At 41.6% G+C, this 27,083-nt stretch overlaps 2 protein-coding genes across 5 annotated transcripts in view; both read left to right on the forward strand.

Moving 5' to 3' along the window:
• The first annotated feature begins 901 nt into the window (after positions 1-901).
• TSNAX (translin associated factor X) lies at positions 902-22,493 on the forward strand. Of its 3 annotated transcripts, none has more exons than XM_053382517.1 (6): positions 902-1,098; positions 2,987-3,088; positions 3,660-3,774; positions 5,582-5,712; positions 17,139-17,263; positions 20,378-22,493. In XM_053382517.1, the coding sequence occupies exons 1-6, from the start codon at positions 1,083-1,085 to the stop codon at positions 20,753-20,755; spliced, it is 867 nt and encodes a 288-aa protein (XP_053238492.1). In that variant the 5' UTR covers positions 902-1,082; the 3' UTR covers positions 20,756-22,493. The 3 variants fall into 3 exon arrangements, with proteins under 3 accessions (XP_053238492.1, XP_053238491.1, XP_053238493.1); XM_053382516.1 differs by having other exon boundaries at positions 903-1,098; positions 2,981-3,088; XM_053382518.1 differs by lacking the exon at positions 902-1,098 and adding an exon at positions 1,559-1,636 and having other exon boundaries at positions 2,981-3,088.
• A 4,130-nt stretch (positions 22,494-26,623) lies between these two features.
• DISC1 (DISC1 scaffold protein) overlaps positions 26,624-27,083 on the forward strand; it is a 157,425-nt gene continuing 156,965 nt past the window's right edge. The window contains exon 1 of one of the 2 annotated variants that reach the window (XM_053382507.1): positions 26,624-27,025. In XM_053382507.1, the coding sequence (XP_053238482.1) occupies positions 26,950-27,025 (76 nt within the window). In that variant the 5' untranslated portion in view covers positions 26,624-26,949. The remainder of the gene's footprint in view (positions 27,026-27,083) is intronic. The other variant, XM_053382511.1, reaches the window with a different exon arrangement.

Raw genomic sequence — 27,083 nt, forward strand, 5'->3', positions numbered from 1 at the left:
CTAATGGGGCCTCCCGCTGCCACTGCGCCGCTGGAGCACGATTTCTGTTCTCATTCTGAAGCAAAGTTCTTAACCCGAGGTACTATTTCTGGGTTAGCGGAGTCTGTAACCTGAAGCATATGTAACCTGAAGTGTATGTAACCTGAGGTACCACTGTACCTCATCTGCCTCCCCAAAGCCCCACAAGGGTATCTGTGATGCTTTGGTGTGGGTGAGCCCTGTGATGGCTTGTATGGGATTCTAAGCAGCAGTGTCTAGGATGCAATGCGTTGGTGTAACTGCGTTCCCAGTTGTTCCTTCAGACTTCAAGGAACGCTTCCCGTGCTGATTTGTCTATACAGGAACCCCTGATGCGGAATTCCTGCACATCCCGGGACATTCTAAGATGCAAATGATGTTTTCATGGGAAAAGCTTGGCCTCGTTTGGCGGAGCTATATAAAGCGGGATTGGCTCCGTACATCTGACGTCGTAATCATGAAATCAACAGATTTGTTGGTCTTCAAGGCTGCCACAAGCCTCTGCAGTTTTTACGAAGAGGGGCTAGGAGGAACTCGCGCTTTCCGCCTTTAAGTTTTCTTACCTCTATGGCTCAGAGAGGTCCCTTCGCCACCTTTATCACGAAAACTACATTCCCCACAATGCCTTGCTCGGCCAGAGGGCTTGAAGCGGCTGCAGAGCGCGCGGGATGTGGCTCCTCATCGAATGCCTGCTTCGGAAAGTCTTTTCCCTTATCCGGAAAAATAGTTAAAGATATAGCGGCGTCTAGGCCGGCTCCCACCCTCTGCTCTGAGGCGGTGGCAGACGATGCCGAAGACGCGGCGGGCTCGGCGCTCCATGAAATTAAACTCTGCTGTCAGGAATTTGAGAAGGACGCCGAAAGAAGGCGGCGGTGGGGGGGGGAGGAAGAGGAGGGCGGTGAGAAGAGAGCGGGAAGGTCTTGGCAAACTGAGGAAACGGAGCGGCGGCCGAGCGACCCGCCCTCAAGTGGGAGCTGCGGCGTCCGTTGCGGTTGCTGCGCGTGGCGCCCTCAGAGTTCGAAAGGGGCGGAGCGGAGGCCTCCCGGGGCGCGAGCGCGGGCAACATGAGCAGCAGAGAAGGTGCCGGCAGCGGCGGGCTGAGGGGGAAACAGGGACGGGCCTCCCTCGTCGAGAGAGGCTCAGGCGGCCCTCGACCCGCGCCTGCCCCGCGCCCCAGTCAGCTTATTTTGACCTTTCGCTCCCGTTTTCCTTCTTCCTCTTCCCTTCGCCCATTTAGCCCCCAAATGCCAGTGTATTATTCCATTCCTATCCCGCCTTTCCCCCGAGGAGCTTGGCTGCGAGGCGGTGGTCGCCCGGCGCCCGTTGAGCTTTATGGCCAAGTGGGGGCTTGGAGCGCCCGCGGCCCCCAGTAACAGGCCGACGCTCTTAACCGCTTGTGGAGGCAGGACCTTGTTGTGTTCGGATAGTCTCCCTCTCTCTTCCTCTCCCCCCTCCCCGTCTTCCAGCATCGCCCCTTTTGGAAAGGCTCTTGCACCTGTGACAGCTGGTTGAGAGGCAGAAATGCAAGACCCAGCGCAGAAAAGGTGGTGAGGGAGAAGCAAAAAACCAAGTAACGAGTAGCGGTTACAAGTATGGTCTAAGAATCCTGCAAGAAAAGGTGGCCGCTTCACTGCGTCAAGCAGCATAGTTGCCCGTGCTGTTTTGTGACAGTACAAGTTCACACTTGAATGTTCTTTTGTGACCCTGTGCAACCCTCCAGGTTACTTGAGGTTATGCCTACGTTATCCAATCATATGCTAGTTGGATGAGCATTACCCATTACCTTTGGAGTGTTCTCTACTTTAGGAATATATATAGGAATGCCTATATATATATATATATAGGAATGCCTATATATATATATATATATATATATATATATATATACACACACACACATATAGCACTTCTAAAAAGTGCAGACTTGCTAGTTGCTCATTCATTATATTTTGCTAAGCTAGTGGTAGACTACATGTCAAACTGGTGGTGTGTTGAAAATGATAACAGCAGTGCAGCTGTTGCCAAAGCCAGGGTCCAGCTCTGTTTTTCTGTAGGAAAAGGAAAGGAAATTGTGCTACAGGCACTGGCCTGGGACTTAAGGAGTTATGGTAAAGGTAAACGTCCCCTGGATGGTTAAGTCCAGTCAAAGGCGACAATGGGGTTGCGGCGCTCATCTCGCTTCAGGCCGAGGAAGCTGGCGTTTGTCCACAGACAGCTTTCTGGGTCATGTGGCCAGCATGACTGAACCACTTCTGGCACAAGAGAACACTGACGGAAGCCAGAACGCACAGAAACAGTTTACCTTCCCACCACAGCGGTACCTATTTATCTACTTGCACTGGTGTGGTTTTGAAAACTACTGGCTGCAGTTCAGTCCTAGGCCCGATATTGGGAAATAAATCCCATTGACTTTAGTGAGATTTAATCGCTGAGAGATATGTGTAGGATATATTATTGAAGTAAGAGATCAGAAAATCAATATTTCACTAAAAAGTACTAGGCACCTATTTGCTGCTATATTGATAATCAAAACAAAACCTTGTATTTTTAAGAACCATTGGCTTGTTTGAGGCACTCAGTAATTCTTGATTATGTTCACATCTAAAAAAATACCATGAGACCCACCTTTTTCAGGCCAGTAGCCTGAATTTAACATTGTATGCAAACTAATGAACTGAAGTGCAAAGTTTAGCATTGGCAGTACACATAACAATTTTTTGTTTTTTTTAAGTACAAGAATGAGCTCTCAAACTGTCTACCTAGAGCTGGGAAGAAGGTTGCATCTAGAGTTCTATTAGGCTTTGACGTTACTCTGCCCCAGAAGCTAGCTCTTGTGATCAACACTTCAGGGCAAGGTTGATGGCGAGCATAATTTTGACAAGCCAACATTTGTGAACCTTTGTTTCTTGAGATTACAATTTGATGATGTTTATCTCTCATTTCTTTTCTTTCATATTCCTAGGAACAGGTGAGTTCCGAAAAAGAAAGCATGACAATTTCCCTCATGGTCATCGAAGAGAAGAAAAAGACAGCATTAATCCTCCTTCAGCTATGACTATGTCCTTCAAAGGTAAGCCATTGCTTAAAGGCCTGTGTACTGGTTTGCACATACAAACTGGCTGCCTTACTGCATTTCCTCTTATGTACAGTATTGAGGTCTAAGGGCTCTAATGGAAACAGTCTGAATATATTTTCACAGTTGGTAGCTGTAAAATTTTTTATTGTGATTGTAGATATGGCTTCAAACGCTTCCTGTGTATTGTCAGATTCATGCTGAACGCTCACTTCCACACACTTGAGAAACTGCACTGAGAAAAGAAGCAGCTGATTTGCATCTGTGATTTTTTTTTTAAAAAAATATGTGTGTCAGAATTGATACGAGTCCAATGAAATCAATATTGGTAAAATAGTTTGCTCTGTCAACGACAAGAGTTAAGCTCTTAGTTATTATTGGTTACACAGAAGATTTCCAAGCTTAGTTTGAATACTGATGTGGATGCTATTCTGTGTAACTAGCTCACACCTAAATATTTACCTATTAGAAATGTTGCTACTTTTTCTGGCTTGCTGGTGGATGCTCCTTTGTGATATTTTCAACATATGCTTGACTGACGTGCTTCTCTGCCTTTTGTTCTCTTTAGCGTTCCAGGTGGAACTTGATACAAAACATGATAAATATGAGAGGCTTGTGAAACTTAGTCGTGATATAACTATTGAAAGTAAAAGGGTCATATTCTTACTGCATAGGATTACCAGGTGAGTAATTAATGTAGCTTTTTAATGCTCTTGATGCTTGCTCTGTAGGATAACTAGATACAAATGAGTAAAGGGTTTTGTTTCTTTAACATCTGTGTAAAAGTTGGAGTTGGGACATGTGTGCCTTTTTGTCCAGGAGTATGGAAAGTGGGACCCATTAAATATGCCACTGTTAAAAATTCAGGAGTCTATTTTCTAGTGCCTACTGTCTTGCAGTGTTGAACATCTAATATCATTGCTCTGTTTAAACGTGCACTGTAACTTTCCACAAACTTGCTTTATTTTGCTAGCTCATTGTAACAAAACCAAGTGGGAAACTAATTTGTACTGCAAGTCCGGGGACAATCAAATCAAATGAAAAAGAGAGAGCCTAGGGCCTGCATTTTCCCGGTATATCTTTAAAGAAAAGCTAAAGGCAGATTCCCATTGTGCTGACTGTCAGTGCTGCAGAGGCATATGTTTTATCTAGCTGCATTTGTGCAACACTGTTTGGTAATCCTTTTAAGGTCCCACCACCAAAAGAGGTTTGGCTGTTGGGAGCCTGGAGTAGGGCCTTTTCTGTGGCAGTGCCCCAATTACAGAATTCTCTCCCTAAGGGGATTATGCTGGTCCCATCCCTGAGGACATTCAGTGGACTGCAAAATATTTTTCTTCTCTACTGTGCCTCCTTAGGGCCATTTGTGATCCTTCAAGTAAACATATCAAAGAGTAAGCATGGTAGAAAATGGTTTATGAGAATCTGTTACATAAAGAGGTTATCTGATTACATGTTACAGAAGGCTTTGCCTAGATCAGGAGTGAGAAGCCTCCAAGTTTCAGTTCCCAACAGTCCCTGCAAGGCTAGCAAGTGACCAGGAGTGGTGGAAGTTGTAGTCCAGCAACATCTGGAGGGCCTCAGGTTCTCCACATCTGGCCTTGATAAAGCTTTTTATTTTTCTACCATCCTAGTCTGTCTTGTGGCAGTGCTTTTATGAATAACAGTAGTTGTTGACAGCTTTAACAGCACTGCCTGGACTAGCTTAGCATTGTTAGACAATGAGTTGATTATAGTGGAAGTGAGCATCAGTTATTTGGCCACATTGCTGTACTAGTAATCACAGCTGATGCAGCAGCATGGATGATAGTGTTGAGAAGTGTAGATGAATAAGAGCTTGTGTGAATATCTGATACTTCACCATATTGGTTGATGTTTCTCACTGAGTTGTAATAACAGATCTTCTATTCCTTAAAAAAAACAAAACTCCACATCCGTCAGCTGAGTTTGCTGAAATGTCAGCTGGTTCCAGTCCACAAAAATTATGCTGCAATATACAAAGAATTTGTAATTTGTTACAATTATTTATGTTAGAATTGAGAGCTAGGAAACATGTACTTCTGTTTACTGCTGCAGTCGGCCAGCCATGCTGTCCTCCCCAGTAGCCTCCCCACCCTGTGTTTTGTGCCAGTTAGTTAGTCTTTGTGGCCACTGGGCATGAATAGTCTGCAATGGCTTATTCCCTCCCCTATATGGTTTTTTCTTTTCCCCCTTTCTTTTGTACTTCTGCAAACCTTGGGGTACCCTGAGGTTCCTTTCCTCTTGTGTATGGATATTGCTGTTTCTGCTTCATAAGGGATGTCATCTGCTGCTGAACTTCAGGAATAGAAGGAATTTTGTGACATCTATTGTTATTGTATTTCTGATACTGGATGGATTCATTCAGTTTTTTTTCTGATGGCAGAGGATTAAGCTTAACTGAGCACATTATACCCTTTGCCTCTTTGCTGCAGATACAGTATTACCACATAATAATTCATTTTGTGTTGACAGTGCTCCTAATGGGGAGGAAATATTAATGGAATCTGAGACCAAATTAGATCTCGTGAGACAGAAGATAAAACAAGTAGCGCAAGAATTGATGGGAGAAGATATGTATCAGTTTCACAGAGCCATCTCTCCAGGTATGTATAAGAAATAAGGCACTGATTTAGTTGGGTCTGTTTTTATTTCATCACCTGACATGTGAACATTGGTCTGATTTTGTCGGGAATGGCTTATGTTAGAAGAGGAGTGGGAGACCTCAGGCCCAAGGATCAGATGTGGAACTTCAGGCCTCTATAACTGGCCTTCGGAAGTCTCTCTGGACCACACCCCTTCCTAGGCTGTGCCCCTTCTCACCAGGCTGCCCCTCTCACTGGCCCTGCTTTGTGCCTGCCTCTAGTACTTTTGCTTGACTGGAATGTGTTCTTGAACTATGATGATGTCTCTTGCTTGCCTGCATGGAGGGAGGCGTGTGTGCATGGAAACCTTGACCTTTGCATGGCTGGAATGTAGTCTACTGTACAAAGCTAAGATTCACATTTGTTGCTCTGGCCACTTTTCTCTCAGGCCACGACCATCTCTGGCATGTGGCTGCTAGAAGGTTTTCCACAGGGGCACACACCCCACCCCTGTATTGGAATATTTGGATTTATAAGTTCATTGCGAGACTAAGGAAAGATGCGCAGAATTCAAGTGGAACTTTTTCTGTGTAATTTGTAACAAGTTCAGTTGGATCAATAATGCTTTCTTTTTGTGGGAACATTGGCTGATTCGGAAGAGGAACTTGCATGTGTATCAGAGTTTTATGTGAACATGCTTGGGGGTGCTAGTGGGAGGGATGTCTGAAGTGCAAATGAATAAAAAAAACCTGAGCATGCACACATCTTGTGTATTCAAGATTAGTTTTGTATTTTTATTTTTGTAGACTCTCGATTTATAGGTGTTCACCCAATACTAACACAGTTGGTCACCTAAGCATCAGTAAAGTACCAATATTGTTGTTGCTTGATTGGTGAATGAAGGTGTAGTTGGCTGCCATGTGTATATTGATGACATTTAACTGTAAACCTTCACACAATTTCTTCCACTGGCTTTAGGAAGATGTTAAATACTAAATAGAAATACAGTGGTACCTCGGGTTACATATGCTTCAGGTTACATACGCTTCAGATTAAAGACTCCGCTAACCCAGAAATAGTACCTCGGGTTAAGAACTTTGCTTCAGGATGAGAACAGAAATCGTGCTCTGGCAGTGCGGCGGCAGCGGGAGGCCCCATTAGCTAAAGTGGTGCTTCAGGTTAAGAACAGTTTCAGGTTAAGAATGGACCTCCGGAACGAATTAAGTATTTAACCCGAGGTACCACTGTAATGGAAATCTAAGGCATCCCTCAGGATCCTCTTCAGAAGGAGAAGAGTCATTTCCCACTATTACTCTCTGTGAATGTTCAGATAAAGAAGATTATAACCATTGTAATACAATACCTGGAATCTTCACAAGGATATTTAAGTGATCCTATAGAAGTTGGTTATTTTTCTATATTGGAACCTACTGAGAGGTCAAATAGAAAACACTTCCTTGTCAAGCTCCAGATGAAGATCATCCACCCCAGGAACCAGGAACATATGGAAGTTTGCATTGTACATAGAGTCCTAGAGTAGCAGAGCAACAACATGTTTAATTGCCTTCCTCAAGAAATAGATGTTAGGGGACAAGAAAGTGTTAGTTCTCAAAAACACCAATGCTGAGGATTAGTTTTACCTTGCTGCTTCATATGCTTAGGGCAATCTTTCACTATTGATCCAACTGGTTAATTTTAATATTTAAGAAGATACTGAAAACCCATCTATTTATTCGTGCTTCCAATTAATGGTCCCTCCTTAAGCATTGGCATTTTTCTGTTCCCTTTGGAAGCTTCTGTAATACCCATCAATTTCTCTTTCTTCTTATCAGCCAGGATATGCAAGAATTAATAAATCATATGATTATACACATATTTTAAAACAACATGCCACATCTAAGAAACTGAGAAGGTTATCCAAGCAAATGCGACAAGACCTCCATCTTGGACTCTGGCTTTCAAGTCAGTTTGAATGTAAAATAGCTGTAAAGTTTTATCACAACTTGGTCCAGGTGGGTAATGGGTAAATCTCAAAATAGAAAAACTGGGGACAGAGTAATCCATTCAACACACTCAGACCAACTTTAGGTGAATTATTGTGTCATAATTTTACTTACCAGCATACAACAGCACCATTCAAAAATTAAGAGATATAATAATAATAATAATAATTTATTATTTATACCCCGCCCATCTGGCTGAGTTTCCCCAGCCACTCTGGGCGGCTCCTAATCAGTGTTAAAAACAGTACAGCGTTACATATTAAAAACTTCCCTGAACAGGGCTGCCTTAAGATGTCTTCTGAATGTCAGGTAATTATTTATCTCTTTGACATCTGATGGGAGGGCGTTCCACAGGGCGGGCGCCACTACCGAGAAGGCCTTCTGTCTGGTTCCCTGTAGCCTCACTTCTCGCAATGAGGGAACCGCCAGAAGGCCCTCGGCGCTGGATCTCAGTGTCCGGGCTGAACAATGGGGGTGGAGACGCTCCTTCAGGTATACAGGACCGAGGCCGTTTAGGGCTTTAAAGGTCAGCACCAACACTTTGAATCGTGCTCGGAAACGTACTGGGAGCCAATGCAGATCTCTCAGAACCGGTGTTATGTGGTCCCGGCGGCCACTCCCAGTCACCAGTCTAGCTGCCGCATTCTGGATTAATTGCAGTTTCCGGGTCACCTTCAAAGGTAGCCCCACGTAGAGCGCATTGCAGTAGTCCAAGCGCACTTGAAGACTTATAGTCTAATAAATTAAGATATGAGAGAAAGTGAATTCAGATGAAAGAGAGTTTTTGTGCCAATTGTCAATAGGTATAAGAAGGGACCATGAATGAGAAGCATGAATAAATAGATGGGTTTTCAGTATCTTCTTAAATATTAAAAGAAACCAGTTGGCTCAATAGTGAAAGATTGCCCCAAGCATACGAAGCAGCAAGGTAAAATGAAAGAAGCTGAGAAATAGCACCTGAAAATGTGGCTTAGCCTTAACATAATACAATGTTACCTCGGGTTACAGACGCTTCAGGTTACAGACTCCGCTAACCCAGAAATAGTACTTCGGGTTAAGAACTTTGTTTCAGGATGAGAACAGAAATTGTGCTGTGGTGGCAGCGGGAGGCCCCATTAGCTTAAGTGGTGTCTCAGGTTAAGAACAGTTTCAGGTTAAGAACGGACCTCCAGAACGAATTAAGTTCTTAACCTGAGGTACCACTGTATTAGTAAGTTAAGAGCAAAAAGAAAGAGGATGGAGCAATACCAAGGACTAAGTTTGTGAAGACATTTGATCATGAAGAAGTGAATGGCAGAAATTTATGCTTATTGCCTGGATACCTAGCTGAGGAGAAATATTTTGCTGCTACTCTTACCAAAGTATAATTACCAAATAGGCTGCATTTGCTTTCTGTATGCAACAGCTGTTTCCCCTTCTCATTCAAAGACTTGGAACTAAATCAAGGAAGGATCTGCCAGAGAACATTAAGAAGCTATAGATAAATAATGCCAATCTCATCCCAGGTTCTCCTTCTGAGAAATTAATGATATCCTAAGGATTTATATATGCTTTGGAGATAAAATCAGTGGCAGAGTTCTGTCATTATTGTTATGTGAGATATAAATACAATAAGATAATTACAGTATCGGAATGTAAACATTCACTTTTCATAATAGCAAAATGTTTTCTCTCCGTCATTTTAGTACTGCATTCTATTCCTTACTCCAGGCATAGGCAAACTTGGCCCTCCAGATGTTTTGGGACTACAGCTCTCATCATCCCTAGCTAACACGACCAGTTATCATGGATGATGGGAATTGTAGTCCCAAAACATCTGGAGGGCTGAGTTTGCCTATCCCTGCCTTACTCAGTTCAAAAATCCGTATGCAAAAAATAAATTTGAGTATATTGTCAAGCAGGCATTAGTGTTCTACTAAGTAAAAAAGAAACCCAATATTTATATCTAAAAAACCCAGTCTGTACAATTAACATTTGACTTCCTACAAATGTTATCCATCGGCCTAAAACCAGACATTAAATATCCTATTCTTTTTCTTCCCTTATACATCTCTTTAAAATAGTTCCAGGGGGCCCAATCAGCCTTCCTGTGGAAAATGTTTAAATTAATTTTTATTTTATTGAGTTACAGTAGCGGCTCCATTTAAACAAACAAACCTGCTGGGGGATGTGCATGTATTTGGTGTAATAATTGTAAATCTATAAATAGACATATGATCCTTGGGAGTATTGTTTGCCATTTGTAGTTATGAAATGCTTTTTTTGGGGTTACTCCAAGCCGTTGTTCTTTTGACTTAAAGATAAAACAATTCTGGCAGAGCACTAAAAGAAGTTTTCTGCTTTCCCTCATTAAGAATAGTGCTAATGGCACGCAGAGCATTTCCCCAAAGGATACTTGTATGAGCTCAAACGCTGAGTGTAGTACTAATAATTGAACAATAACAAAAAGGATGCCTGTTTTCTACACGTTTCTTAACAGTACAGATTGTCCCAAGGGATGACTATACAAGCAAACAGAGAGATACTGAAATAACTAGTTTAAAACAACAACAATAGAGAGCTACTCATGCATATGGTTAGGAATAGTGTTCTTTTGTGATAACTTTTGAAGTCAAAGCACTTGTACTATAGAATCCCTGTCTCCTAGTTTATAGCATATTCGAAGCATCCCTTTTTGACAGAATGAGTAATATGTATTAAAGAAGTGTTAGGAAAGCAGAAAATTGATGCTGGCTTCCAGGTGTAAAATAGCAATAAATGCCTTCCTTGTTCCAATTGTACTGTGACTTCTGGGCCTCTTTTATAAAAATATGTTTTTAATTTTGGGGTGTAGTGAATTTTGTGTTTATGTTAATGATTTTACATTTTTATTCATTTCTATAGCTTTTACTTATTGTAAGACACGCAGATAGCTTTGTTTCGGGATGGCATACAAATAAAAATAAAGAAAGACATTAAATTCAATGTCCTGCATTCAAACTAGATCTGTTGTAACCAAAACTTTCTTAATGTATGATAAGCTGCACAGTGGAATAGATAATGCATGAAAAGACTCATGGCTATGACTAGGGCTATGTTAATAACTGAGAAATTGTTGGTGAGCAAAGACGAGACTCATCCATTGTAGGTATATTTACTTCCATTTACCTCCTCCCCTTGGCCCACTCTGTCAATGAGAATGGCACCTATCTATAACGTAGTTCAGAAAGGGATGTTGTGGTGACCCCAGTGATGAAGGCCTTGCCACTTAACTGGTTAAACTGCCTGCCTGTCACTAACATGCTAAGCAGTCAGCAGGGCTGCAGTGATTGAGCTAAACAATTATTAAGACAAAGTAGGCAAAAAAATCTAGGATAGGAATAATGAGTCTGAAAGTGGAAATGCTTTAGAACAGAGATTGCAAACTTTTTTTGGCTTGAGGGCTGCATTGAGGTTTGGCCCAGCCTTCCAAGGGTTGCATGCCAGTGAAGGGCATGGCTAAACTTGCCAATACACACTTGAATACACATATAAACACACACTCAGACAATCCTCTTGCTCTTCTGATGATCAGCTGAGGAATGGGAGCAGAGGGGTTTCTGATTTATCAGAAGAGCAGAAAAAGTGGTTTCTTCCACGTCCTAGAACTGAGCTAGGAGGACAAGAAACTCCCTCCTAGAAGGAAGGGGCTCTTCTTCCTGTTTCCTGAGTGCTATAAGAGAAGAGAGCTTTGCAATGTAAGTTTAGAGCAAGAGGACTTTTGGAGAGTTGCCAGGCCACTTGAAACAAACTCTTGAGTTTGCCACCCTAGTTCTAAAGGAACATGGGGAAGAGGAGATGCCATCAGGTATGAGTAAGAGAAGGCAAAACTAGGAGAGAGAATGTGTGAGAGCTGCAGAAGTGAGGTAGACTGAAGCTTCACATATGTTTGAAATAACCAGGCAAATATTTATTTGTTTCCTAGACTTCAAATTTATACTGATTTCTAGGAGCTATACCATGGAGTGGGCAACCCTCAGTCCTAGGACCATGTGTGACCTGTGTTTTCAAAAGCCCTCTGCAAGTAATCAGCTTAGATCTTTACCTATCTCCTTGCAGCCTCCTTTTTTGGTTGGGGAGGAAATGTGAGAAAGAGGGGGGGTGCATGATAGAGAGAGAAAGAAATTGATGACCCCACCCACTCTGACAGATTCCTTAGGGAATGTGGCCCTCAACAGAAAAAAATTATTGCCCCTGCTGTAAAGTAACTACAACAAAAACAAGACTGTATATTGTATGCAGGTTTTCATAGCAGTATGCATACAGTGCAGCAGTAACCCAGAAATAACTAGTTATGTAATAAGTGATACAATGTAAATTACAAATTATTTCCCAGGCTCACTGGGGAATAAAAGATCTTAAATTCATGAAGAGGGAGAATTCCTTGAAAAGGTCCATTGGATTGCTGTGTAAAATTAAGACCGCTGAATAACAAAGAAACAGGATGTAGCGAAAAATTGAAATAAGCTCTTCTCCTTGCTGTTTTTGACAACAGAGATAAGATTCCAAATGTGGAAATGCAGTTTCCTGATTGGACTACTGAAGAAACTAATGTCATCATTATTAAGGACTTCTACACAGATTACTTAAAAGTAATTTCCCCCTGTATCAGTTAGCTTTGTTCTGGGATAGTTGTGCATTTTCCCTTGTTATGTTACAGGTGGGCTATCTTGGTAGATTCCAATTTGCTTCTCTCAAAATTATTTGGGGTTGTGGTCATTCTGACATCATTGCTTTTAAAGTACTAAATAATCTTTTAATGGACTGCCATCAGATCTACTTCATTTTCTTTGGGTCAAGTAGTGAGATATTGAGCAAGCTAGCATACATGCAAGCATCTCTATAATAAATTAAACATACTTTTGCAATTTAGTTAAGACCTATGCTGCTCAGGAGCATGAGCTAACCAGTGTCTTTTTTGCACTGGATTTCTAGCAGCTTTAAAGCACTAGCTTTAATCTACTTTGAAACATGGCATTTGTTCAGGTAAGCTGTGTAATTGCAATGAGATCAAGGGAGTAAATTGTACAGTGTAAGCGGGGGGAAACAACTTTGCCAGATTTTAAATATTGGATCTTTATTCTGGGACTTGTTTGTAGGCCTCTTAAGGCCTCCTTTTTGGTACATATTTCTGCTAAAGTTCTTGCCACCCTGTGAAGGTCCTAGATAAGTTAGCAGAGTCATGTGATATATACTGGGTTTCCTATACTTCCTGCTCCAACTATTTCATTGTTTGGGGAAGGGCCATAGTTCAGTAGTAGATCATTTGCTTTCCATGCAGAATGATTTCCCAGCATCTCTAGGTAGGGCTGGGGAAAACTCCTTGGGTCTAAAACCCTGGAGGGTTGCTGAAAGTCATTGTAAACATACTGAGCTAAATATACTAATGGTCTGACTAGCATAAGCAGCTTCCTATGTTGTAGTGTTCTTCCCAAAATGGACAAGTTTAATTTGTCTATTTTCAATCATATGTGAATGCTGTATTTCATTATTGAGAAAACTGAATGCAGATTAATTTTGGAGGGAAGTCTTTGAAAAAATACACTGTCCTAATCAAGAAAAGTTGTCCTTGCTGGTAGCTCCTTGTCATCTTTATCATGGATAAGCTGCTGGAAGCATTAAGAACCCTGCACTTTTGTAATATGTATATAGAGTAGAATTTAAAAAGCTATTTGAGAGAACAGAAAAGAGGCACAGAAGACTATAGGAGTACCATCTACTTGAACCAGTGACCAGATGGCTCTTGAAAGTTCTCACTTTTGAGACAGAATGTCAACATTTCTTTACTATTCTTTTAGTCTGTTTTAATATCTGAGGAAGTGCTGGCAGATGCAATCATGGATTTTTAATTGGCCTTCCCAATGTTCACTCAGGGAAAACAAACTACACAAAGGCAGCCTTATAAACTATTCTCTTACTGGCAGCATGATCCTTAAGTAATCCTTTTCTTGGAAACGACCCAAAACTGAGAGCAGGAGGAGGAAGGTATTGTTGGATGGAATAGTGAAATGGGATGGATTTTTTTTCACCGTTGGGATTATTTGCTGAAAGTAGCGGATGTCCTTCCATTAAGTTACAATATAATATATTTAAACATCCTTTTACCTGCTTATTAAAAACACCTTACGTCAAGGTCTTAGGTCATTCTAAATGTCATTTTCAAGCTGCTTTTTGTGGAGGACTTCTAAAAGGCACGTATTTCATGTCTAGTTTATTTGATTATAATGAGGAAAACATAGTTCAGTAGTCATTAGGGTAAGTCTAGAACAGCTGTTAGTTAGTATCCTGACTTTATTTTGAAGGACTCAATGAAGATACCGTATTTTTCCATGTATAACACGCCCCCATGTATACAACTCCTCCTATTTTTGGGGACTCCAAATTAAGAAAATGGGGGGAGATGCCCCAGAGTTGTTCAGTTTTTTGGGTGGGGGGATTGCCCAGAGCTTCATAAGGCAGTTGGAAGTTGGATTGTTTCAGACTGTGTGCTAAACCACAATTAGTTGAAAATACAGTGGTACCTTGGTTCTCAAACTTAAACCATTCCGGAAGTCGGTTCCAAAACCAAGGCATGCTTTCCCATAGAAAGTAACGCAGAACGGATTAATCCTTTCCAGACTTTTAAAAGCAACCCCTAAAACAGCAATTTAACATGAATTTTATTCTCTAATGAGGCCATTGATCCATAAAATGAAAGCAGTAATCAATGTACTCTACTATAAATAAATAAGACAGTATTGTAGATGATAAAAATAAAAATAATTATTTTTTCTTACCTGCATTTCTTACCATTGTTTGGATGGGGGGGGGGCTTTTATCCATTTCCACAGTCACACAGTCAATCAATCAGTAGCTGAAATGGGTTCCACACAGTCACGAAAACAAATTAACCAAAAAAGCCTCAAAAACAAAAATGCAAAATAGCAAAATAAAAAGTGCCAAACAATCCATTCTGGAAGCCTGTTTAACTTCTGAAATGTTCAAAAACCAAGGGGCAGCTTCTGATTGATGCAGGTGCCCCGAAAACAATAGCTGACACCCGCATCGGATGTTCGGCTTCCGATAAAGATAAAAAAACGGAACACTTCTGGGTTTTCGGCATTTGGGAACCAAGGTGTTTGAGAACCAAGGTACCTTTATATAGCAAAAGCTTTTGATCTCCTCCTCCTTGCAGGCATGCCAGCAAGGAACTGGGGCTTGTTCTTGTAATGTTATATCCAAACAAGGCCATTTGTTTCAGAGTGTGAGATGAATAGGCAAACATTTCTGAAAGGGGGGGTCCTGCTTATTGGACTCGGGGAAGGTTGCACAAGGGCCCTTGGCCACTCCGAGAGCCCTCCTGTAACCTATCCAGAAGGAGGCACAAGGTCTCTGGGAGCTTCCCAGGACCCTGCCGAGACCTTCCCAGGACCCGGTAAGTAAGGAAAAGCTGTTGGGTGCATGGGTAGGGGAAAAATAAGTAAATGGAGAGCGGCCACCAGTGGGTTTCCCTGGTTCTCCCTTTATTTATTTTTCCCACAGGTTGCACTCACGTATGTAAAGTGAGTGTATGTTGTGGTCCCACTACTGAAAAATGGTCAAGACGAAACCCGTTTTGATATCACTAAAAATAGTGAGTACTTTAGCTCAGCCATATACAGCTCCTGACCCACAGTCAAACTGCCTTTTTGGTTTAATGTGTCAACTAGAGTTTGTGAGAAAAGAGGGTGGCAACTGTGGCAATAGTAAAGAGGTGCTGAATGTAGAAGGAGAGGGCAATGAGAATGATGTAATCTGCAACTGAGTGACGTATAGGGACACTGGGAGTTTGCAAGTGACAGGATCATTCATCTTTCAGGTGCCTTGCCCCAAAATGTAGCTATTTCCAAGGCATTGCTTTGAAGAGAAATTCACTGATGAGGTTTACTGCTGGTAGCTGCCCAATATTTATTGCCCTCAGTTATTCATGAGATCCTGAACTTGAGGTTGTTTCTTCTCTGCCCTGTTCTAAGTAAAATAGTCTGTTAAGTCCAAAAGGGATGAAGCATTTCAAAAGATTTACTACAGCCTGTTTTTCAGTCATCTCCACTATTAAATGCCGTGGTAATGCATTTTCCAAACACACCAGTACAGTGGTACCTCGGGTTACATACGCTTCAAGTTACATACGCTTCAGGTTACAGACTCCGCTAACGCAGAAGTAGTACCTCGGGTTAAGAACTTTGCTTCAGGATGAGAACAGAAATCGCGCTCCGGCGGCGCAGCAGCAGCGGGAGGTCCCATTAGCTAAAGTGGTGCTTCAGGTTAAGAACAGTTTCAGGTTAAGAACGGACCTCCGGAACAAATTAAGTATGTAACCAGAGGTACCACTGTATATAAAGGGTGTGTGTATTCTTCTACTTTCATGAAGCATAGAGTTTTTGTTGTTTGCTAGGTATACACCTGGCTAGTCACGGAATTCATGTCATTAACTGAGAATAAAGTTTTAAAATGATCTACATTTTGCCTTGTGAGTAGAAAGCAACAAATTCTCTTTGAGTCTTCAAGCATTTTAAGAAAAACCATGCCACAGTTACAAAGGACAGAAAATGTCATTAAAATGGCAAAGAAGTCTGCAGTAGAAGAGGTGTATAGCAGCATTCAGAAGGAAACAGTCTGGTGGAGGTTCAGTCTGAGAACATGAAATAATCAAATTGATTAACTAGTGGAAGAAACAGACTTACTGATGTGTTGTACAATATTTTATACATTTATCGTAGTCAAAGTGTGCCAAGCAGTTGTAACAAAAACATGAATCCCCACAGTTATAAGCAGCATAATTATTTATAGACAAATACAGTTGTACCTTGGTTCTCAAACGCCTTGGTGCTTGTATGTTTTGGCTCCTGAATGCCACAAACTCAGAAATGAGTTTTCCAGTTTGCGAACGTTTTTTGGAAGCCAAATGTCCGACGCGGCTTCTGCGGCTTCTGATTGAGTGCAAGAAGCTCCTGCAGCCAATTGGAAGCTGCACCTTAGTTTTCGAACGTTTTTGGAAGTCGAACGGACTTCCAGAATGAATTATGTTTGAGAACCAAGGTACGACTGTACTACAATCCAGCACACAGTTAACCACATCATAGTAATTTTAGGGCCTGATCCTACACATTTAAACCTGGCACAAGTGACATGAATATTCCCCACTGCAACTTGTAAATTGCAGATAGGAGTTGCAGCATGCATGGTGCTATGATGAATCTTCCATTTGCTGTACAGGGACAATAATATTTCAGTGTAAGATATGGATCCCTTTGTGCTTTTTTATTTATGAAATGTTCATCCACATTTCTGTTCTTGGCTGCATAATTGACACACTCTTTGTTGGAACCCTTAGAATATTACTGAAATAATTTTCATAATAATTATAGGTGAAATGTCATTTGTTTTATTTTCCCCCACTTTAACCAGGTCTTCAGGAATATGTGGAAGCTGTCTCATTCCAGTATTTTATCAAAACTCGGTCATTAGTTAGTATAGAGGAGATCAATAGGCAACTGATATTTTCAGATGAAGATAAAGAGGAAGAAGCAAAGGTAGTAAAATGCTTGTTGGCTTTCTAATGAGCTAAAATCCATTGTGTTTAACAGAAACGGTCCATTACTTGGCATTTCTATCTTATTTAGTGTATTTTAATATGTAATCTTGGAGGTTTTTTTCCTCTCTCTCTCTCTCTCTCTCTCTCTCTCTCTCTCCCTCTCTCTCCACCCCCCCCCCCCCAAGCTAATGAAATTATTGGAAAATTACTGATGAACAATTCAGTCCCTACAATCCTACAACATGGATGTTGGCCTAGGCAGCTGTTAAGCCTTCAGATTATTGCAACTTTCATCTTTAAAAATAGCAATTTGGTACCCCAGAGCAGTTGGCTGCTGCAGGGAAGCAGGATGGTGAACTAGAAGGCCCATTGGTCTGCTCTAGCAAGGCTGTTCTTAAGGGAAGGTATCTTAATGTTTTCCAGCACTTTCATTTATTATCATCTTTTGGAAATGCCATGAAATAGTCTTTTAAGTTACACATTTTCAAAGGAAATTACAATAAATTTTGCAGGTCCCCGATATATTATACCTACATTTAAGATACATGAATTAGAACTGATTTTGATTCATGAGGACTTGCATTAAAAAATATAGCTTTACAGCCTGAGCAAGTAGCTGCATAATGTCTTACTTGTTTGCAGCAAGTAGCTGTATACTGTCTTTGAAAAGCTGGAACTGAGTCATAGGTGAAAGATAAGCACGCCGAGTCATCTCAGACCCTGATGTTTTAACATCTTGGTTATGCTTAACTCTAACCATACATCATAATGTTTGTACAGTTTGAGCTGTTGACATGGGAAATTACATGACTCCTACAAGAACAAGTGGCGTACCCAGTTTTGCTATTACAGATGACTCATGGAGAGTATTTAGACAGAAGTCAAATGTTTTACTTTTTGTAGGTCCAGGTGTCTTCTGAAAAATAAGACTCCAGATACTTGCAGCTCAGTATAGTAACGTACAAAAGTTGATAATTTATTACTTTAGGACCACAAAAATAGCAGGAAACCCCAATTATTTTCGTATATTATACCCATCCTTCCAAATAAAATATAGTAGGGAATATTCAGAAACTGTGGTTTAAATTAGAACATTATGATTAGTGGAAATGAAGCATTGGCTATTTATAGTAAGCACATAGGGCTGTATCCATAATTTACTGTACAGTGCAGTGAGCCTTTCCCACCCTATCCTGCCTACTACAACCCCCTGAAAAGCCCTTTTCTGGCAGCCAGTGGACCTTCAGTTAAGACCTGGGTTGCAGGAGGAAGGAATTAGAGATAATTGGGCAGAAACAGCTTGTAGAGTAGGATCTCTACTCATGTAAACTGCCTCCCCCAATTTTCAGCAGTTGCCACAATCACAGCATTTTTGAGGCCCACAGTCCCCCTAGAAAGAAGCTTTTCTAGGGTTACATATAACCAGGCAACCCTAAACTCGGCCCTCCAGATGTTTTGGGACTACAACTCCCATCATCCCTAGCTAACAGGACCAGTGGTCAGGGATGATGGGAATTGTAGTCCCAAAACATCTGGAGGGCCAAATTTGGGGATGCCTGCTATAACTCTTGGATACAATCCCTTACTCGCATATTAGGAAATTCCTATTATTTAAGTCTGAAACAGCATGGCTTTAGCTTCATGAAATTTGTTTTTTCCTTGTAAACTCCCTAGAGGTTTCAGGGCCTTCCTCTTTCCCTTTTACCCCTATGACAAACAGAATGAATTATGCAAAACAAATAAATGCAGGTATGCAGTTGCACAATTTATGCAAGAAGTAAATTTTGGTATTTTCTGGGCTGAGCACACACAGGCTCAGGCTCTCATTCCATCATTTCTGTTGGTGTTACAATGTTACTCACCCCAAATTATGAGCCTTGAAATAAGCTTCAGTAAATTGTTGCTACTGGAAACCCTCAGTGCACTGTTTCCTGGTGTGTGAAGCGGCACCATCATTTCTTTTCTTAAACCAAGTATTCTCTCACTTTCTTTTTGCACTTCTTCACAAACCCCTTCACCTCTGGGGTTTAATGCCACACTAAATGTTCACGGTGTTTTTTGTGAAGGCCCGTCTACATTTGGTAGCTGTCTATGTGCTGTAGGATTTGTGACTAGAAGGGGCATATCTCTATCCTATGTGTCAAGGCTGGAGACTGTTGGTTCTATTAAATATCTTTTCAGTCCTTTGAATTGCCAGGATTCCTGGAACTTGAATGGGTTTGTGTGTTTTTTTGCTTGAAACTGACGAAGTGTGGTATTCAACAAAGTTTCACTCAGGTTAGTCCCACTGAAATTAATGAACACTATTAAGTTAGCCTGCTAATTTTAATTGTCTACTCTGAGTAAACTTTGCGGGATACCACCCAAGGCATTTGCATTGCACCTGCCTAAGTAACATTGGTCGTCCTCTTTAATCAGCAAATTGATCCTCTTGGACCATTTGTGCCTCAGTTTTCGTCATGGTAGTGAGTGGGAATCTGTAAAATACGTTTTTGTTGGTTAGAGGAATTGTAGACCTTAAAGCAAACATTTGCATGCACACTCAGTAGATGTGCATGCACTGCAAATGAAGACATTGTTGTCCACAAACAAAAATTAAAAGAAAGTGGATTATCTAATTTGGATGGGAAACTACTGAGAGCTCCATGTGAGGGAATGATATAAGGATAATAGTATCATTTAAGAAGAACTCAAACAACCCAAGTATCTGAATGTAGAATAGGTAGAGTTGCTGGCTGTTGAGTGGAGGCACTTCTGTAACTTAAATGCCGCATGACAGGCAAAAATTTAGTAGGTGATGCTTTTCCTGGCCTGAAGATGAAGCCATGTTATTATTGAAGACACAGGACACCTGTTGGGGAAAATAGTAGAGAACCACATTATGGTTAAGCTGTTAATAATTGGGCACAACATAGGGATTAATACCTGCCTAACTGCAAATAAATAACGGGAGACATACATTAACCATATCCATGTGTTGACTGGTTCAAAAGAAAGACCATGTTCTTTCCAGAATTATTTTTATATAACTAGTTGTTTCTCTGAATTATCTTTAACAAGTTGCAATTTCACTGGTTTCTAAATTATCCATTGTATTCTGTTTTGTTGCTAGCCATCTTCTGATTGTCACAACAAGCAACATAACACTTCAAGCCTGAAGGTGACTCCTGTAGATTACCTCCTGGGAGTGGCTGATCTGACTGGAGAGCTGATGCGGATGTGCATTAACAGTGTTGGCAATGGGGACATAGATACCCCATTTGAGCTGAGCCAGTTCCTGCGCCAGATCTATGATGGCTTTTCCTATATTGGCAACACTGGACCATATGAAGTTTCTAAAAAACTCTATACCTTGAAACAGAGTTTGGCCAAAGTGGAAAATGCCTGCTACACATTAAAAGTCAGGGGGTCTGAGATACCAAAACATATGTTAGCTGATGTGTTCTCCAGCAAAACTGAAATAATTGACCAAGAAGATGGGCTTTCCTAAACTACTTAGAAACTTCATGGCAAAAAATAAAAAATGAGAGGGGAACTGTAGAATTGTAAGAAAGTATTTCGTTACTTTGGATTTGTTTATCAGAAGTATCTTTTTCTTTTTAATTTCTTACGTTTTGGGATAGAAGAACCAGAATAATTTGTATATATATAAAAATGTTCTTAGATAGTGACTTTACAAGCCCACTAGACTCATTGGTCAGTGCGAAATCTACTTTGTAATGCTATTTATTCTCACAAATGGCACTGTTTATAGTCTAAATTTTATTGTTATAGACCCACTTCAATCTCCCTTTGTAATTGAGAGGTATTGGGGAAGGGTTATAGTGCATACACTCAATGTTGTAACATTTTTTTCTCATTTCTGTTTGAGTTTCACTTCCTGAATAGTGACGGCTGAGGAAAAAAAAAAGTATTATAATCAACACGTCAGATTCCAAGGGACTTAAAATAGAGAATGTTTGAATGAGAAATGTACCTTGGAGAAACTAATTAACTAAGGTTATGCAATATTTTTGGGCCCTTACTCACCTCTTTGAACATCCTGCCTTAACGCTAGCTTTCTGTTGCTGAAAATGACGCCAAGCAAAACAAGCCTGGAAAAGCTGTAATAATTTATCATGCTTGTTTGTAACAGAAGCAAGTTCTGACAGTTCTGAGTAATATTAATACATACACACTGTTAATGTAAACTTCCAATTCCAATACCTTACTGTTCAGTTGTCAATGCCGTGTTTTTAAAAATGAAGTGTTCACTAGGCTAATACTTTGCAAATTACTACTTGTCTTTGCTAACTGTATTGCTGAACAATGATACAATGATGCTTATTGACAGTTTGTCATCTAACATGCGTTGGTGCTTATGACCAGCTCATGATTCTTATTACTGCTTCATATATTGCCAAATTACCAGGATCATATCTGTGCAGGAAATAGAGCAATTTCCATATATAGGTTGTAATGCTTGTTCATATGTGAGGAAATGGCTGTTGGCAGCAGCTTGTCAGTGTATATATGCCCAACAATTTACGCACACACACATTCCTCATCCCATTCTGATATACTATGAGTAAGACATGTACCCAGGCCTGTGTGTCATTTGTGCTCTTCATCAGAAGTGTTTGACACCAATGGTAGGTGAGATCCACAACTCACTTGTTCCAAGTTCAGGTGTTGTTGATCTCTCTTCTTGATTATGTACTTTGGCTTGAATCCTCACTTCCTCTCTTTGAATAGAACAGTTCCATGAATGGAACAGGGCTTTCCTGCTCCCCACTTCCCACTATAGCACCCCACGTTCACTGGAAATCCATTCCTGTGGAACCTTTGGAAATGGTGTGGGATATGCTGTTTGGGATTACACATGGAAGGGAAAGCCAGTAAAAATCACCACCCCTTGTGCAAATGGAAGAGCAACTTAGAATCCAAGCCATTGTGTTGGGGGAAGAGATGGGAAATAAAATTTATATACAAAAAAATACTTTGAAGTAGTAGAAGAACCAGGTCCATTAATGACATAAATCCCTGCCGTTGCTTCTGTATGGCAAATGGTCTGTTGCCATGGCATAGTTTCAGAAGTATAATATAAGAGCAAATATTTGTCATTGGTAATTATCACAGGTTTCTCCAGTCTGTAATAAGAGTTTAAAATGTAATGTATCCCCTCATTATTGAATGTTATGAGTGTTGGTGTTTCTATATTTTTTTCCACAATAAACTAATGAAAATAACCTTCTGGTAAAGAATGTTAGCCATAAACCATCCATTTTATCTTTGGCAATATGGTTAATCCTCTTGTGTGTTCACATCAAGCCTTCAATCAAGGGAATGGTTTGCTGTGACTTTTGCCATATTGCAGCATAGTCACTTTACTGCTGAAAAACAAAACAAAGAACACTTTCAGGTACCTGTTTTGAGTTTATAGCCTCAAGAGGTATTCTGAGCACTCATGGTTTCAGCTTAAGTTTCCAAGATCACAGGAGTTATCTTATTTGCAGTTTGCTTTTCCTGAGAAGTGTGACAATGTAGTGTTAGAGTCACAAAGAGCTTTCAGTTTGAGATGGCATTTAAATAGAAACTTGTTTTGTTTGATCTGATAACTATTTGGATTGCTGACCACTATTGCATCTGCATTTAAAACTGACTGGAGACAGCTTAGGGCCCAGGAATCCTTAAGTACTGTCTCAAGGCAAATCTAAAAAAAAAAGTAGTATAAACACTGACAACTGGGAAACACTGGCCTGTGAGCGCTCCAGTTGGAGAACAGCCTTTACCAAAGGTGTCATGGGCTTTGAAGACACTCGAACTCAGGATACAAGGAAGAAATGTGCTAAGAGGAAGGCACGCTTGGCAAATCCATACCGTGATCAACTCCCGCCCGGAAACCAATGTCCCCCACTGTGGAAGGACGTGTGGATCCAGAATTGGCCTCCACAGTCACTTACAGACTCATTATTAAAACCGTGTTTATGGAAGACAATCTTACTCAGCTATGAGTGATCACCAAAGAAGAAGTTTCTAAGATTTCTCCAATGAGGCAACACAGAGAAAATTTACATAGAGAAGTATAAGGAGAAAGGATGAAATTCCCCTGTTCTGCTGTCCTGATCCAGTTTGGAGGGTCCTCTGGCTGTAGTCTTTTCAAACAAAAAATAAAGAGATGGGAAGTCAAGTCATGGCTCATCAGCACCTCATGATTGACCTTCCAAAGAAAGCTGCAAAAAGTTAAGTGCATTTGCATGAATACTGTGAATATTTGGGAAAGTGACATTTATCCACTAAACAATCAATGGCAGGATGCCCATTTCTAAGCCTAAGTCTGGTGTCGGTCATATGCTTGGTATTGGGCCAAAAAGGAGGCATAGTTAAAACAGATGTTCTGCTAAGAGAGATGGTGCTCGCTTAGTTTAGGAGCTATCAGTGAATTTGCTGAAGTGAGTAACATATACCGTATTTTTTGCACCATAACACTCACTTTTTTCCTCCTAGAAAGTAAGGGAAAATGTCTGTGCGTGTTATGGAGGGAATGCCTACAGGTGGCATGCCTACGGATTTTCCTCCTCTAAAAACTACATGCGTGTTATGGTCGGGTGCGTGTTATAGAGCGAAAAATACGGTATATTATAGCCTTACTATAACATGTACAACCTACTTTAGTTTTCAACAGGTAAAGTTAGAATATATAACCAGAGTAATGTTCTTTGCATCACAGATACTGCCAACCTAGGGCTACATACTACATGCATATTAATGAGGGTACACCTGGAAGTTATTTTCATATCTACAAATATTACATTTAAGGGGCTTATCTAGGAAGTAATGTGTTGCTAAATTGCTTCTGGGTTTGTCAGCCTTTCACGTATATAAATCTATTTTTATTTTACAAAAAATGTATCCTGTGCTGTTATATACAGTGAACATCAAGGTGCACAGCAAGTGTAGAACAAAATATATTAATATAATTAAATGTAAGATGCATAAAGAAATACAAATGTTTGGGTGGTCCTACATGCTGAAACAGAGAAACTGCCTTCTGCAGAGATGAACATGAGCTAGGTTTAGAGTATTACTGGTTGATGTAGTCCTACAGTGACATCTTGTGGACTGTATCCTTTGCTGCCTTAATATGTTATACTTCAGCCTGCCTGAGGATTATTTTTAAACATTCACAGAAATAAAAAGAATATAGTACATTTCAGTCATTGCTTGATTGTCACCTGCTTTACTCAGGGTGAATGGTCCCCTATAAACACCCTTCATAAATAAATGGAGAGTTGTTAAGCCTGCAGCTCTGCAGGCAGAAGAGACTTGATTCAGTTCCCTTTCTCCCACCAACTTGTATGCAAATAAAGTTTAAATTTGGTTCCTCATTCCAGTTCAGCCAGTGCTGCCCAGCAGTTTGCTTCTCGTAGCAGTTCTAACTATAGAACTGCAAACCCTGACAATGCCTCTTGTCTTGATGGAGGACAAATAGAGGTGTCTGTAGAAGCTAGCCTACTGTACAAAAGTAAATTTGTATTTGTTGCTCTCCCCCACTTTTTCATCTGGCTGTGCTCACGCCAGCATATGACCTGGAAGGTTACTCAGAAGGGAATGTGGTCCTTGGGCTGAACAATATTATCAACACTTGATGTAATGGAACAAGATCTATCAAACTGCACAATAAGTCGATGGTGAACTCTTGTCACTGTATTGGAAAGGTAAACAGCAAACTCTTCCTGTTTAAAGGGAACAACTTTGACCACAGTGGAATAAATTTTCTAAGCAGCAACATAGCTGGAACAACATTTTACTGGGAAGAGTTATTTGACAACGAAAGCTCTGTACTATATGGGGAAGCTACAAAATATCAGAGTAACAGAACTTTATTCCCAAAACATCAAAGACCTCTTGTCCTACCATTTTACTTCTGGCTTATTATGTCATGGGCCTGCTTAGTCTGATGCTAGTAGCTGTGTGTGTGTAGTTTAACCGGAAGAAGCCCTAGTTTTACAAAGCAAAGCGAAAGGCCCTGGAAATGTTACCGAAAGCAGCTGTGTCTCAATTTTATGCAGAGCACAAATGACTTCTGGATCCATAGGTGTGATTTACTTCCCCCTACACTTCAGAAGTGTCGGGACGCGGGTGGCGCTGTGGGTAAAAGCCTCAGCGCCTAGGGCTTGCCGATCGAAAGGTCGGCGGTTCGAATCCCCGTGGCGGGGTGCGCTCCCGCTGCTCGGTCCCAGCGCCTGCCAACCTAGCAGTTCGAAAGCACCCCCGGGTGCAAGTAGATAAATAGGGACCGCTTACTGGCGGGAAGGTAAACGGCGTTTCCGTGTGCTGCGCTGGCTCGCCAGATGCAGCTTTGTCACGCTGGCCACGTGACCCGGAAGTGTCTCCGGACAGCGCTGGCCCCCGGCCTCTTGAGTGAGATGGGCGCACAACCCCAGAGTCTGTCAAGACTGGCCCGTACGGGCAGGGGTACCTTTACCTTTACCTTTACACTTCAGAAGATACAGGGTATACAGTCTGCTACCGGTTACTAATAATCACAGAGGCATTATAAGCAAGAAAAGAATCATCTGTGCTACGCATTTCAAGCAGTACCATGCCACTGGAAACAGTCCTGGCTTCTCTCACAGAATCCTGGGAGCTGCAGTTAAAGGGGCTGAGAGTTGTTAGGCGAGACCCCCAGTTCCCCTCGCAGAAGCTACAACTCTGAGAGCAAATTAACAATCAGTCCTGGGAATGGGAGGTCTATGAGGGGAATAGGTTGGCTTTCCAGTCCAGGCTCAGCTAATAACTTTAATTCCCCTTTTGAGCTCCCCCCCACTTAATTATCCCAAATGTGTGGGACGTAGAGGCTGAGGCCAGGGCCGGATTTAGGTTTGATGGGGCCCTAAGCTACTGAAGGTAATGGTGCCCTTTATATGTCCAGCTGTCCTTTGTCAACAACAAATTCTCCTGTTTTTGTGTTGAATATATGCTATATGGTAATTTATGCATCTAATAGGTATCTAAAGCCATTTGCACATCGTTGCCATGCGATCAGTCCATGCAGAATGTAGGCACCCTATATATAGAAATGAGCAAACCAGTGATATTTTAGGGAGCAGGCAGGGCCCATTACTTACAGCATAGGAGCCTACACAACACAAAACACTGTTGCTGCATGTAGATTTTATTTTATTTGTTTTTTGTCTTATATTTTGGAAATGTACATCCAGGTTTTCTTTCCTTTAAATTTTTTTGGTGCCCCCAAGAGAGTGGGGCCCTAAGCTACAGCTTGTTTAGCGTATACATAAAGCGGCACTGGTTGAGGCATGCAAAGGGAAACAGAGCGAGATTTCGACCACTAGGGCTTCTGTGCTTTTGACAGCTGCGCGACAGGCAGAGGCTCAACAGGTGAAGCCGCCTCTAGCAAAACGACGCAGGGCAGAGGAAAAAATTTCCTTGCCGTCCTGCGTTGGATAAAAGGCACACAAAAGCCCGGGAAGAGGAAGAGCGGGGGTCCGAGCATGGCAGAGCCGGGAAGTCCCGGGAGCGCTTTCTCTCCCCCACCCGGCCGGAGCGGCCCAGGGGGCGGCCTCAGTCAGCCCTTGGCTCCCGCCTGCTCCAGCGGATGCGAGTCGCCGCCGCCGCCGCCGAAGGGGCGGGGAAGGGGCTGCGGCCGAGGCGGCCCACGAACGGCAGCCTCGGAAGTGGAGGATGTGGAGCGGCAGCGGCGGCGGCCCCTCAGGAGACCTAAGGCGTCGGACCCCTGAGAGCTCGGAGCCGAAGGCCGGTGAGGATTGGGCGCTTCTCGGGCTGAGGGGCGGTGGGGACGCCGGAGTTCCTCCTCG

This window comes from Podarcis raffonei, chromosome 3 (assembly GCF_027172205.1).
Source record: "Podarcis raffonei isolate rPodRaf1 chromosome 3, rPodRaf1.pri, whole genome shotgun sequence".
NCBI classification, from domain to species: Eukaryota; Metazoa; Chordata; class Lepidosauria; order Squamata; family Lacertidae; genus Podarcis; species Podarcis raffonei.